Source organism: Pseudochaenichthys georgianus, unplaced genomic scaffold (genome assembly GCF_902827115.2).
Source record: "Pseudochaenichthys georgianus unplaced genomic scaffold, fPseGeo1.2 scaffold_200_arrow_ctg1, whole genome shotgun sequence".
NCBI classification, from domain to species: Eukaryota; Metazoa; Chordata; class Actinopteri; order Perciformes; family Channichthyidae; genus Pseudochaenichthys; species Pseudochaenichthys georgianus.
The window spans coordinates 88,081-103,118 of NW_027262720.1; the positions used below are offsets into that span (position 1 = coordinate 88,081).

At 40.7% G+C, this 15,038-nt stretch overlaps 2 protein-coding genes across 6 annotated transcripts in view; one reads left to right on the forward strand and one right to left on the reverse strand.

The window, feature by feature from the left end:
- LOC117441803 (protein NLRC3-like) overlaps positions 1–15,038 on the reverse strand; it is a 110,498-nt gene that overhangs the window by 40,047 nt on the left and 55,413 nt on the right. For 3 of the 5 annotated variants that reach the window (XM_071202276.1, XM_071202278.1, XM_071202275.1), the window contains exon 2: positions 515–664. In XM_071202276.1, the coding sequence (XP_071058377.1) occupies positions 515–664 (150 nt within the window). Of the gene's footprint in view, positions 1–514; positions 665–3,077; positions 3,097–4,742; positions 4,778–15,038 lie in introns of those variants that run through there. The other 2 variants (XM_034077814.2, XM_071202277.1) reach the window with 2 other exon arrangements.
- LOC117441804 (cytochrome c oxidase subunit 5A, mitochondrial-like) lies at positions 11,733–13,564 on the forward strand. The gene is given in 3 exon segments (XM_034077816.2): positions 11,733–11,794; positions 11,796–11,847; positions 13,409–13,564. Coding segments are annotated over 3 exon segments (228 nt in total). The 3' UTR covers positions 13,523–13,564.

Here is a 15,038-nt window from a genome sequence, read left to right on the forward strand (position 1 = left end):
CCTCCTTCCTTCAGGGAGGAGGCTCCGCAGTCTGAGGTCGAGCAGCACCCGACTAAAACACGTTTCTTCCCACCAGGCTGTCAGGAGGCTGAACTCCCTCCCCTCTCCCCCCTCTCCCCTCTACCCGCACTGGACTATAACTCCCACACACACAGAGAATCAAATCCAGCACCAGACACTTTTTCTTTCACACTGCTTTGGACAATCTTGCACTAATGTACATTTCCCAAAGATATTGAAGTGACTGTTATTTTGTATATATTGAATGTTGGGTTTTTATTTAGGTCTTAATGTGTGCATATGTATACATGCGTCTTTTGATTGTGTATATATATACATATTTGCATACATATTTTTATATATATTTCTTTTTATATATTATATATATATATATATACAGGTTTTTATTTATATACAGGATTGCGGGAAACGGTATTTCGATCTCTCTGTACACACAAACTGAAAGATTGACAATAAAGCTGAGTTTGAGTTCACAGGAGAAACAGACTCTTACTTTGTTTCTGAGGGTCCAGGTTGATCACTGAAGTCCATCAATCTGTCTTTAGACCCGTCACTCTTCAGAGACAGACAGCTGGAGACGGAAGATGTGTCCTCATCTTTTGAATCACTCATCTTCTCCAGTCTGACAGATACACCAGTAACACTGCAGACAGACAGACACACACACACACACACACACACACACACACACACACACACACACACACACACACACACACACACACACACACACACACACACACACACACACACACACACACACACACACACCACACACACACACACACACACACACACACACACACACACACACACACACACACACACACACACACACACACACACACACACACACACACACACACACACACACACACACACTTTTAGATTACAATTTAATAAAAACATCATAATGACAAACTTTGGTTTCAATACAACACATAAGTCAGACTTCTCACAGGTTGCTCATGTAACTATCATAGGAGGCTGTGGCTCAGTGAGGGAGTGCTAAATGAAGCTCTGTTGCTTGGATATCACTAGATCCTGTTACAGCGTAATATAAGTAGCCTACATAACGATTGATGTGTAAATTAGCATAATGACTAGCTAGCCGCTAGCTGCTAACTGCCGCCTCGTTAATATCAAATCCATCATAATAACAAATCATTACCATGCTGTCATGAACGCACGGTGCTGTTACGTGTACGCAAATTGACGTGCTTGATGTGAACGAGCATTTTGGTTAAAATTGCGCATGCGCTATGAGCGCACATACGGGTACTTCTCAGGCATGCCGGGTAATCTGTGACGTTTCGCTCTCTCAAAAGTTGGGCCATTTTATCATCATGCGCCAATGAGCAGCTCTCATAGGAATGAATGAGGCCCCGCCTCCCACGCTGTATCCAGGGTTGCGTTCCAATAGTCCATTTAGTTTAGGAACCTTCCTAACCAAGTGAAATGACCCGGAAGTACGTCAGTGGCAGCCATGATAAGTGCTGTTCCAATTCTCTAGATGAAAGGAAAGGAGGTTTCAAACTTCCTTTATAACCTCCTTTAGCTTAGGAACCACTGGACCTCCCTAACCGAAAGGAGAGGAGAAAAAGCTGCCCCACAATGCCTTGCAGCCGCAGCATTTTCCGTCACACAACAGTCAACAAATGATTATGACGGAGAAATTATATCATGGAAGTTACGGTGCTTATTAAGCATTTTAAAACATATGTGGTAACTTGCCAAAGTGCTTTGTTTTGAACGTTCATCAGTATTATAATCAAAGAGAGAAATATGAACGTTAGTTTTTACTGAAATTATCAAATAAAGTCAGCATCACAGTCTTCACTGAGCTGTGTGGGGTTTGTTCAACTTTTAAAAGATGTTTGAATGGTGATATACACAGTGATAGGTGTTAAGGACTAACGTTTATAATAAATACATCTGTATTGATTTAAGATCTTTAGTTCATACAATCATACGTATTGGGATCATTTGTATTAATGTGGACCGGAGGGAGAGGGTGACGAGCATAAGTTTCACTTTCCTTTTTTATTTCAATTCCAACTTTGGTCATGAAGAATATGTTTCTCTGTTGTCCACGTTCATAAAGTAAAGCAGCAGCATCAGAGCACGGTGCAGAGTCTCTAGATGAGTTTACAGTAGTCCCTCGTTCTTATTAAACATCCATGTTGTAGTCTGCTGTATAGAAAACTGTAGTTTCCATAGTTCCCCCACAGCAGCAGACGCACATTTATGACGTCCGCTGGCGCATCATAAACACGTCGGATAGTGAAAGTGCAGTCGGATTCTCTAAAGCACCGCAGTCTCTTCTCCTAAGTCCTTTTGAATTCTCCTATCCACTATCCCTTAACCCCGTGACGTTTCACTCAGAGGTCAAGGAATAGGAGATAGGGTTAGAATTTAGGAGCTGATTTTTGGATTATCGGAACGCAACGCAACCCAGTTCTTATTATACATCCATGCGTGGAGGGCGGGAGTTTATAAACCAAAGAGTAACCGCCCTTACGGGACGCTGTAATAAGTAAAGCGAACGCATCCGCAAGGACACCTGGCCTCCTATTGGTTGAGGGATTTTGACAGGATTGTTGCACAAAAGTTTCGAGCGCGCACAGAATAAATCTGAGAGAAGAAATGTCACGAGTGCACAGAAAACAGCCTGAGTGCAGGAGAAGGTTTTAAACTGGAACACAGGAAATCTGTAAGCAGCCATACAAGCAGGGGCGCCGTAAGGGGGTGAAAAGTTAGGACGATTCTAAGGGCACGTGACTGACAGGGGCCCCAAAAATTGTAGAACATTAAGAAAAAAATGTTAAGTAACCTTTCATCAATCATCAATAATTAACATTAATATAACATTATTGATAATGTACTCACTAAACTTGCGATTAATTTCACTTTTTTTGTTCGAAAAGTTAATTATCCAAAGCATCGAACACCCCCCTCTATTTACATGTAATGGTTTGGTCCTGTCTCCAAACGCTGTGCGGCACCGCATTTTCTAGCAGAGTGAGAGCATGTGAGGCAGGGATGCGAGTACTTACGTGTGTATGATGTCTCAACGACTGACAAAGTCAGGCTTTCAAAAAAGAAAAGAAAGGAGAGAAAGACAAGAGAGTTTTGCTCTGATTTAGCACCACCATCAGGCCTTTTCATTTCCATTTCCGTTTTGTTGTCCATTTACACTTTAATACCCGCTTATTTTGTAGTTGGTATGTAATCTGCTGCTTATGTTATATGTTATAAATGATAATATTGGTGTTAATGTTCACTTTATTTTAATTTAAGAGGTCATGTATATTTAAGTTATACTTATTTTGATTTATGAATGTTCCATTCAAAAATGTTATTAAAAAGGCATGTACACCATAAAAGATGACTATTGAGGTCTATTGTCAGGAATGTTAGTGTTATATCAAATAGTGAATTCTACTGCAGCAGAATGTTGCAGTAGAATTTGCAGTCTGCACAGTGTTATATTTTCACAGCTCAGTGTCAGTAAATATAGTGCAGTTAGTATTGAACTACAAGATAGATGCAAGCCTGTACCTGTAGAGTTATTTAAAGCATAAATGAGTCGATTGGGTTCTGGAGGTGTGGTTACAGCAATTGTGCTTGGTTTGCGTGGCCTATGCCTGGTGGTGGGGCCCAATGTGATATATTTTCATGGGGCCCAAAATCCCTGGCGGGGCCCCTGCATACAAGCGTACAATTTGAGCAGAAGCAGAGCAAATTTAAGTGCAAGCAGGCACTATTTGAGTGCGAGGACAGGGTTTGAGGGAAATAAATCAATAAAGTATGCTCTCAAATTTAAATACCATGCTCTTGAATAAAGATAGGGAATAACCCCCATACAGCGAGAACAAAAATCTGATCATTGAGAAAGAAGCAACAAGAACTGCAAACAAAAAGATATGTTAAAACAAAGAAAAAAAGACTTGTAGTTTACATGATTACACAAATGATTTGTTTGCAACTTATAGTTTTATTTTTTAAATTAAATTTGTTTTGCTTGACTCTGTTGTTTTTTCTCTTAAATTCTTAGTTTTGCTTGATTCTGAGAAAGTGTTGCATTATTAATGACACAAAACGAATCCCATAGCTCATAATATTGTTTGCCGAGACCAACATTAATGATCAAGCAGCATTTTAAAGTCTAAATATCCCTGCACATGTAGCAATGACATTTCTGCTGCTATCTTTGCAAAACGGGGGAGCCTCGCTGCGGAGAAACTGTGGACCTCTCTCGCCTGTCAGCGCAACGTCAATGATGTCGTTCAAACACGTAAAAAAGGAAGGGCGGTGCCGGCCGCCGGCCGCCAGCGAACCGACGGCCGTCAACGGCCCTTAACGACCGGCCGTTCTGTGATTCTGTGTTTGTCGTCACTTCACAAGCAGTGCGCGTTGCTGCTCCAAACTACTTTCAACAAAGGACGTTCACAGCAGTTGATTTGAGCACGCAAAAACGGGGCCGGAGCATCAACACTACAGCCCTTTATCCCCCCATATTTTGAAGGCCGGTCCGTGAAAATATTGTCGGTCCAGGCAGGAAAGGAAAAAGTTAAATACATTTGAAAAAGTCACACTCGACTCTACTTTGCTGAGTTTTGATCAAGTCTGTAAAAAATGTTTTTTGTGACATAGGCCTACAGCATAACAGAGTAATAATAATGTATGTATAATGCAGAGCGGTTTTAACCAACACTCACCCTGTTGCTCCTGCTCTGTCGAAGTGTAAAATGGAGTCTGCTTCATCACTTTCATTTCCGTGTCTGCAGCCTGTTTATCAGCAGAGGAAAAGTACTCAGGCAGGCCCGGTTCTACGGGGGTGCATAAGGGTGCATTGCACCCTCAGTTGAGTCGTTATGCACCCTCATTTGAAAAATGAAAAGTCAATAAAAAAATAAAAAATATTACATATATAATGACAATAATAATAATAATAAAAATAATAATAATAGTAATAATAGTAATAATAGCAAGAGGAAGAAGAAGAAGAAGAAGAAGAAGAAGAAGAAGAAGAAGAAGAAGAAGAAGAAGAAGAAGAAGAAGAAGAAGAAGAAGAAGAAGAAGAAGAAACAGAGCCTGCCCAGGTATATTTAAAAAAGTACCCAACTCGCCGGTACAGTGGGGTAAGGAGCTCATTTTGCAGCTCATGGTTTCAAAACAGCGATTGGCTGGAATATTCATGTAAAAAATATGCCATCTTCTGCTTTGCATGTAGATATTTTGGTTCAAGTAAGTCAGATGCCTTCACCACAACTGGCTACAACAACTGGCGCCATGCTCTTATAGGCTACGTGATAAGGGATTGGGAAGGTATGAATCAAGCAAAGAGCACATAGATCCATAGATCTCTTGATTTTGCTCTCAAAGTGCACCAGATTGATGCTTTTACCTTCAATATTAAAAAAAAAAAATCTTCCCGGGGGAGCATGCCCCCGGACCCCCCTAGAGGAGGTGAGGACCCTCCTAGAGGAGGTGAGGACCCCCCTAGAGGGTGTTAGGTCCACTCCCCACTTATAAAAATATCACTTTACCACTGCACCTTCTCTAATTTCAGATGCACCCTGAGTCATTTTGTTCTGGAACCGGGCCTGTACTCAGGTCTTGTACTTGAGTAAAAGTAAAAGTACTCAGGTCTTGTACTTGAGTAAAAGTAGAAGTACTCAGGTCTTGTAGGCTACTTGAGTAAAAGTAGAAGTACTCAGATCTTGTAGTAAAAGTAGAAGTACTCAGATCTTGTTCTTGCGTAAAAAAAAGTGTAGGAATACTCTGTTACAGTAAGTCCTGCATTCAAAATGTTCCTCAAATAAAAGTAAAAATGTATTGTCATCAAAATAAAGATATGATGTGTTTAATGATTGATCATTAAAGGGTTCTCAAAGCTGGTAAAGGTGCAGCTTGAATGACTTTGTATACTGCAGGGTAGCTTGTGAATTTACTCCAGGTGGAAATAAAGTCTGATTTAACACTTGGTTATATTTCACATCATTCATCCAAATCTGTAAAGTAACTAAAGGTATTAAATACTTGTAGTGGAGTAAAGGTACAAATGCAGGACTTTTACTGCTAACAGAGTATTCCTACACTCTGGTACTTCTACTTTTACTCAAGTACAAGATCTGAGTACTTCTTCCACCTCTGATTGGTTGAAATAATCCTCTTTACAATAGAGAGGCGAAGTCACGCCCATCTACTTCCGGTCCATGGCACCCCGGAAGCGAAAAATTATACATTGAATTCAATGGAGAGAGAAAACGTATCTTTTGATCCCGTTTGAATTGTGCCACGAATGACACATATGATGTTTGTCAATCTTAAACGATCATTTCCATATAAAAAAAGTCACAGTTTGTCGTAAAACTGTTGAGATATAAGACTATGAAAAATACTAGAAATCCCAAATCCCATTCTGGGTCACGTAAGTGATGTCATAGGCAATAATGCTCCAAGACTGGTTGCGACTCGCAATTAAAGCAAAGAAGAAGAAGAATATCTAATAACTGATTTATTCCCTCCAATAAATATAAGAGATTGCTCCAATAAATTCACTTTTACAAGATGCCTGTGTGCTTTGTACCAGGTTGGAATCACAAAAGTGATCATACCACTTGCTCGTTCTATCGCTTCCCGTCTGAGGAAAGGACCAGGAGTCGTTGGACCAAACATATCAGGTGATACACATGTTTTGCATGGAACATAGTCAAGTTAGCTACCTAGCTAGTAGTGAGCACGTTAGTTAGCATCACATTACTTAGCCTTGTCATTTGTATTATCCTTAACATGAAGTAACCCCAAATGTTAAACAGTAAGAGTAGTCATGATGGTAAGTATTTTGTGAAACATTTGAAGAGCAGCCTATCGCCCCCTCCACCAGGTGCTAAGGGGACGGGAGGTATGCTAACGGCACATTAGCATCGGCGATCTTTTCTACTTAATGCTATCTGCTCAAATGGTTAACATTGAACATTAAAAGATCAGGCAGTTCAGGGAGAGTCGAAGGAAGGAAGGCAGGCAGCTTTGCATGACATTCTTCTGGACGTGTTTCATTGTGATGATAGTGAGTCAATCTGTTTGTTGGAAAGACAGTAGTTGAGTGATTACTGAGAGAACATTATTAAAAGAGATAATTATTCAAAGTGTTGTTACTGACCTTTTTCTCTTTTATTTTCTTTACTTCACCTGTAACTGCTGAGACCCGGAGGAACATGCACACTGGACTGACCTGCTCTGGCAACCTGATTTCCACTGTACGTAATAGTATTTGGTTATGGTATATTATTTATATACATCAAAGGCACAATGCACCCCCCAGAGACACACATGTATTGAGTGTGATATTGTGCATAGGTCAAGTGAAATCATCTTTACACACTAGAAAACTGTAGGAGCGGCAACTTGTTTTGAAATTGAATTTTTAATATCCGATAATAAAGTTGATCTGTTTTCTTTATTCTTCTCTCTTCCCAGCTCCATCCATCACCGTGCTCTGTTCCTGCAGGTCCTGCTTGCTAATCAATGCTCATATGTTTTTACACAATTACAAATAAAGTCAATGTATTGTATGACATGAAGTTGTGCTTCATTCGGAGTCAATAATACATTCATTCTGCCTTCAACTGCACAATGATTGTGGACTGCACCGACATCCATGTAGCTGCCCCTCAGTAAGATGAACCAAGCAAAGAGGGTCAACATCATGCCCAAGGACATCCAGCTGCATCCGTGGAGAGAGGGCTTAGACTGACCTGAGACCAGCACACCCAAACACAACGGCTCTTTTAAGAGCCACCTACAGTTTCAAAGAGTTGCAATCCTACGTTATTATAATGATTAAACTGGTTCATGTATCACTTAGTTTACTGAACCGTGATGAAAGAAAGAAATGAGTGAGGTCGTGGTTTACTGAAGTTACAAAGACATTAATATATGAGTAACAGGTCAGTGTAAACACAAGCTTCTGTCAATTATGGATCACTCAAACTATTTATATAAAAATATGTAATAAAGTTCTAAAACAAGTATTCGGTATATTCCTTGATAGCTTTTGGAGAAGGTTGTTTTTAAGTTTACTAAAATCTATCTTTTCAACGGTTTCACTTTATAAAAAGGAACAGGTGAGTAGAGCATCATTGAGTTTCTTATTCTGTCAGTAAATTATCCAAATGAAATGTTTATCATTATTTTATTCAACCCTAAACAAATTGATTGTACCTTTTTAATAATGACCTTACATGGTCGGCAAAGTTAAATTAACTTCAGAAAATCAAATCTGTTGAGAAAAAACTAATAAATGTTTAAAGATAGGAACTTGCCATCCCACTGAAGAACAGTCCGTAGAGATTTAAAGGCGTAGTTGTCCAACGTTTAATTTGGATTCATTTCGCCAACAGGCAACTATTTTCATAAAGAATATATATATTTTTCAAAGTCAACTTTATTGATGAGAGATCAAAAAGACGTTTAAATAAAATTATACAATTTACAGATATGTATACAAATATATATATATATATATCCTATACACCATCATGTATAATGATGGTGTATGATGTAGAAGGGAGTGTGGTAGATAACAAGTAAATATAGAGTTACATACAGATCCATGTTACAGCAAAAGATGGAATAACTAAGAAGCACGCAGTATAATAATAATGACATGCAACAATTAAATAACTGCTCAGCATCTCCACCACAATCCCAATCTGCTGTGTCCTGTTTTCCTCCCCTCTGCATAACACCCCATCACACATACGAAACACAACGCAGAGTCTGAGGGTGTTAAGAGTATGTTTATTTAAATGTCCTCCTCTCTACTGGCCAACACAGGGAGCATATGCTGGGTGTAGAATTGTTCCTGGAGCAGGAGGAGATCTCCATGCCATGCAGGGTCTTTAGGGATGAGGATGATGATCGCCTCCTTCGTGGTCCAGACAACAAAGTAGCAGAGACTCCGGTCTGTGATGTGCAGCTGCCCTTGGACTGGTGCCAGTGTGGGTGATTCTCCTTGAGAATATATGACCCACCCTCCTCACGGAGACAGAAGGATGGTAACTGGACTGCCTCCGCGATGGTCATGTTCATGTCACCAAAATCCTTGAATCTACACACAGCAAATAAACTCAAATGACACAACGAGATGTAAAAGGAGATCACACATACAGTATAGACTATACTGTATAGTCGATATAAAACTGGCCGCTTCAATCTGAAGAGCAACTAAAACAAAACACGGGGGGGTACCTTGTTCTTGTGAACACTAATGTAATCCACAGCATACACAGAGACCACGAAGTTCTTAAGGAGAAAACTAGTTACTGAAACAAAACACGTTAGTGTACCTTGTTAGCTAATGTTAGCTAGCTGACATTAACGTTACACATTGCACTCATATTACTCACCGAAACCTTGTAAAGCTGGTCCCGCTGCTCTCCCCTTTCGTGTATGTACAGCTCTCAACGTGTCCAGACTTGTAGTGATGTTCACCTCGTTTTATACTTTTATTCTCATTCTGAAAGAAACAGGTGAAATTTGCTAACGTGACGGCCATCTTTGTGATGGTGACGCGTATTGTGCGAGACCAAGAGACCTGTAGTTCACTCAGCGGTTTCACACAAAAAAATGTGTAACTTCAGTTTTACGACACATTTTCATTTTTTTGACTTGCAAAATATTCTTTTAAATTGACAAACATCATATGTGTCATTCGTGGCACAATTCAAACGGGATCAAAAGATAACCTTTCTCTCTCCATTGACTTCAATGTATAATTTTACGCTTCCGGGGTCCCATGGAGGCTCCCGGAAAGGGAGGGACTTCGCCTCTCTATAGTCAGTGACTGAGGGTCCCTGAACGCACCACACTCAGAACTACACACAGATATAATTAAAGTCACTGAGGGTCCCTGAACGCACCACACTCTGAACTACACACATATATAATTAGGGTTAGTGAGGGTCCCTGAACGCACCACACTCTGAACTACACACACACACACACACACACACACACACACACACACACACACACACACACACACACACACACACACACACACACACACACAGCTGGGTTACTCAGGGTCCTTGAACGCACCACACTCTGAACTACACAAAGATATAAGCAAAGTTACTGAGGGTCCCTGAACGCACCACACTCTGAACTACACACACATATAGTCAAAGTTACTGAGTGTCCCTGAACGCACCACAATTAGAACTACACACACATATATTCAAAGTTACTGAGGGTCCCTGAACGCACCACACTCTGAACTACACACAGATATATTCAAAGTTACTGAGGGTCCCTGAACGCACCACACTCTGAAAAAGGATCCCTTCAACATTTTTAAATAACTAGGTTGACGGTTCAATACACTCAAGAACCAAAGACACACACCTACGATATGCATAACATATGTATTGTCCCATTTCATGTTTTGTAATGGTTTGAGGCAATATTATGAATGTGTCATTATGCTGCTGTCAAATCCTCGTCTCAGTACGACACCAGTCACCTCTGTGGAAACATTGGTATAACTGCCTTTTTCATTTATATTGAACTGTATGTCTTTTAAAAATGGACCTTGAGTCTCTTCAATAAAGCTGACGAATATCTTCTCCACAAGAAATTGTCTTAATGTATTTTTTATAGGGCTGTCAGTCGATTAAAATATTTAATCGCGATTAATCGCATGATTGTCCATAGTTAATCGCGATTAATCGCAAATTAATCGCACATTTTTTATCTGTTCTAAATGTACCTTAGAGGAATATTTTTCAAGTTTTTAATACTCTTATCAACATATGAGTGGACAAATATGGGTTATGCTAATGTTTATTATCATTTGAACAATGACAAATATTCTCATGAATATTAAACACAACAACCTGGAACCTCTCTCATTCAATACAAATGGTGTGTGTGTGTGTGTGTGTGTGTGTGTGTGTGTGTGTGTGTGTGTGTGTGTGTGTGTGTGTGTGTGTGTGTGTGTGTGTGTGTGTGTGTGTGTGTGTGTGTGTGTGTGTGTGTGATCGTTGGAGCTATGTGCAACTCAAGGCATATGCTCGAACGGGAGCTGCCTGGACGCTGCAATCATGTTGCTGCAATCATGAGTGTGCTGACTTCTCCTCCAATGTCCCGCTGTCTGGCTTCCTGCATAAAGTCAAGTGCTCGGCGCAGTTGTGTGGATAGGGTGCTCCTCTGTTTTCATTTAAACAGCTCCTTATATCCGTTAGCGCAGCTAGCTAGCACCAGATGCTAACAACAACAACAATAGCCGCGTTCACACTGCGGTACGGTAATGCACGTAAGGTCTCTCTCTCGCTCGCTCGCGCCACACAAACACACACCCTCCCGGTCCTCCCGATGGCCAGTCGGTGCCTGCCGGTGAGCGTGGAAGTGTGGTCTGCCACAAGCGGGCGGCAGGAGAGGGGCTGTCAGCAGCATCAGCTTGTAGATGGTATTATAAACTCGATGCGCTCTGAAACTACGGGGCGGCCGAGGACAAAAAATACACATGCGTTAATCGCGTTAAAATAATTAGTGGCGTTAATTTTTTTTTGCGTTAACGCGTTATTAACCCGTTAACTTGACAGCCCTAATTTTTTATTAACCTTAAATTCAGACGACTCTTGCTAATGATTGCTAATTCTTTCAAGTAATACATTTGTTTTTTAAATGAATGTGAAGGCATGAACACCCTGATCGGGTACGACCGGGTGCCCGAGGCTAAGATCGTGGACTCAGCGCTCAGAGCGGAGACTGAACGACTTGGCCAGCGCCATCCGTATCCTGGAGGCCGTTAAGGTGAGATCGCTTATCGAATTGTGGAAGAAATGAGGCCCTATGTCTCCTCCTAACCACTCTTCCTTAAAGGTGGAGTAGGTAAGTTTCAGAAACTGGCTCGAGATCGCTAGAATTTGAAAATACACAACCGGCGAAAATCTGCCACTTCCTCACAGAGCCCCTCCTCTAACACACACGAACGCGCACATGACCAATGAGGGCACGAGATAAGTTTGTGCCCCGATGGAAGGCTGACAGGCAGGTAGGCCATCCAATTGGTTGTACTTTTTACAGTATTACGGCTTCTACAGATGACATTTTTGTATGGATTTTTTGTCAAAGCACTTCAGATATTCATTGCTATCGGGATGTTAAGAGCATTCCATGGAATATAACAAAAAGTGTATCTTGAGCCGGTTTCTGAAACTTACCTACCCCGCCTTTAATGTCCATGAAAATGTTCAAGATTCAAGGCTTTTATTGTCACGTGTACATAGCTACAGTTTAGATATGTCAATGAAAATATGAGGCTCCTCCAACAGCGAAACAGAGTAAAACAGATAAAATAGTGCAAGTTTATTTATATAGCACCATTCGACACAAGGGAATACAATGTGCTTTACAAACATGAAAGACATTAGAAAGATAATGAAACATGAATAAAAGTTAAGATGTGAATAGTTCAATTAAAAGCAGCGGCAAAAAGAAAAGTCTTCAGCCTGGATTTAAAAGTAGTAAAGAGTGCGAGAGAATAGAAATAGTGCAATAATAGTCTTGTTGTTATGGCTGTTCTTTCAAAAGCTCTAACGGTCTGATGGCCTGTGGGATGAAGCTGATCTGGTATAACATAATGATCTGGGATTAAAGGAAATCGTGAAGGAGAATTCGTCGGGACACTGGGAGACGTGATGATGAGACGGAGGGTGTTTTGGATGTGCCTCTGTCGTGGGAAAACTACACGGCGACTAAAAGCGCATCTCGATACTCGAGTCCGTGCATCGCATGTTGTTTCTGGAGGGTTTCATAAATGTGTGAAGCTAATTGGTTGCATGAAAGCCATTTAGTATCATTGTATATAACGGCTTTGAATAAATAATACTCTATAGAATATTTGTACATAAACGTATCTTTCGTAAAGGATGGTCCAGTGTTTCCTTAAGGAGACAACAAGGGAAGCAAGGTGCCCACTGAGAGACTTCGAGGTCAATTCACTCGGTTAGGAACATTTCTGAGTGAAAGATAAATAAAATAGAATAGAAATAGTGCAAGAAGAGTCTATATACAAGTAAATCTGATATATTGGATAAATAATTAGCAAGATGCAAACAGATGAATGTTTATGGATGGTCTTTAAAAAGTGCGGGTGTTTAATAATCTTATGGTGCAATATAACGGATTGAAGTAGAGAATTATCACCGTGGTATTCCCACGTGTTGTGAACGGAAAGACTTGTTGTTTATTTGATTACTAGATGCTAAACCAATCATAAAGGAGGGCTTCAGTCCATATGTGTTGCTGGTCGCTGCAAGCCGTGTTCTCCGTAACAAAATCCTCTTCATTTGGTATTTCCTCCGTCCTTCAGGACAAAGCCGGCCCCCACGAAGAGATCTACCCGTACCTGATCCAGGAGCTGCAGCCCACGCTGTCAGAGCTCGGCATCTCGACTCCAGAACAGCTCGGCATGGACAAGTTGTAGACCCTCCAGGTGACGATGCTCTCGATACAACATGTGTTTCTACATCAGGGGTCTCCAAGCCTCAGCAAGTAATACAAGTAGAATGGAATACGGCCCACAAATAAAACGTGTGCTCGGCTTATATTGTACTTCTTAAATATATATGTATAAATATATTATATATAATATATTTGTCCGGCTCACCATCCTCCACCACGGGGGGCTTTCTTCTCACCATCTGTGAGGACACCCTGGTTTTCCCCAGCTCCTGGGAGAACGACCTCCGTCCTTCTCTGTCCCCTCACGGTGGACGGGACCCTCTGTGTCCTCTCCACTCTCAGAGGAACTCCAGAGAGCATTCAGTGGCAGACCCCCCCCCCCCCCTCGAACCTTGTGTCTTCTTCAGAGGAGTCCTGCAGCTCGCCGGCAGAAGAAGGCTACAAGATTACTTCTGAAGTCTCCTCTGCGCTGACATGCTTCTTCATTTGAGTTCCTTCTCTTTGCTCCAGGCCTTTCTCCTTCTCTGCTCACTGAAGAAATAAGTCAAACTGCGTGTTTATCTTTGGCAGCCAGGCGCATGAACACACACACACACACACACACACACACACACACACACACACACACACACACACACACACACACACACACACACACACACACACACACACACACACACACACACACACACACACACACACACACACACACACACACACACACACACACACACACACACACACACTGTATATAAATGCATATAGTGTCGATGAACCCGTTTGTACCTTTTGGTTTGATGAGCTTCAGGTCCAGGACTTGCTTTGCTTCTACTTCTGTACTCGGTACATTTCTACGCTGAAGGATTTTAATTCTGCCAACGCATTGGTGGCTAAATATATTTGACTAAATTATCCATAATTACTCAAGACATATTGCGTATGATATATCCCTGTTCTTTGGACACAATATACAAAAGAAACAAGACTTTAAATCCATATTTATTCTATAAGAACTGCAGTGAGTGCATATTTGAGTTTGGTTGTATTTGTTAACACAACTAAAGTACACACATTTGAGTTATTGTTGTAGATTCACATTTACACAAACCAAGTATAAAGTCCAGTCGTTGTTCTAATCAGTATTTACATATAAGGGCTTTGTTACTGTTTAACCTTTTATACACTGCAATAAAACAACACAATGCTTTGCTTCTGAACATGAAATGGAAACCTTGCAGACAGGTGTCTGCTCGTCTCTTCACCACCAGGTGGCGACAGGAGCCCGGACATCTTTTTCTTTCTCATAAGCAATAAGCTGTACTGTATTAATGAACATTTTCATTTGTGTGGAAATACTGTAGGCTAACACATTTAATATAAAAAACAAGATACTTTTCTTAATTATTGTGAGTCTTCTATTTATGATGTATTTCAAAATAAAACTTCTAATATAATCTTTTTAGCATTTTTTTCCATTTATCAGCTTAACTTTCTCCTTGTTTTGGAGATGCTACGTTTGTAAGGGAAACTTCTGTGCA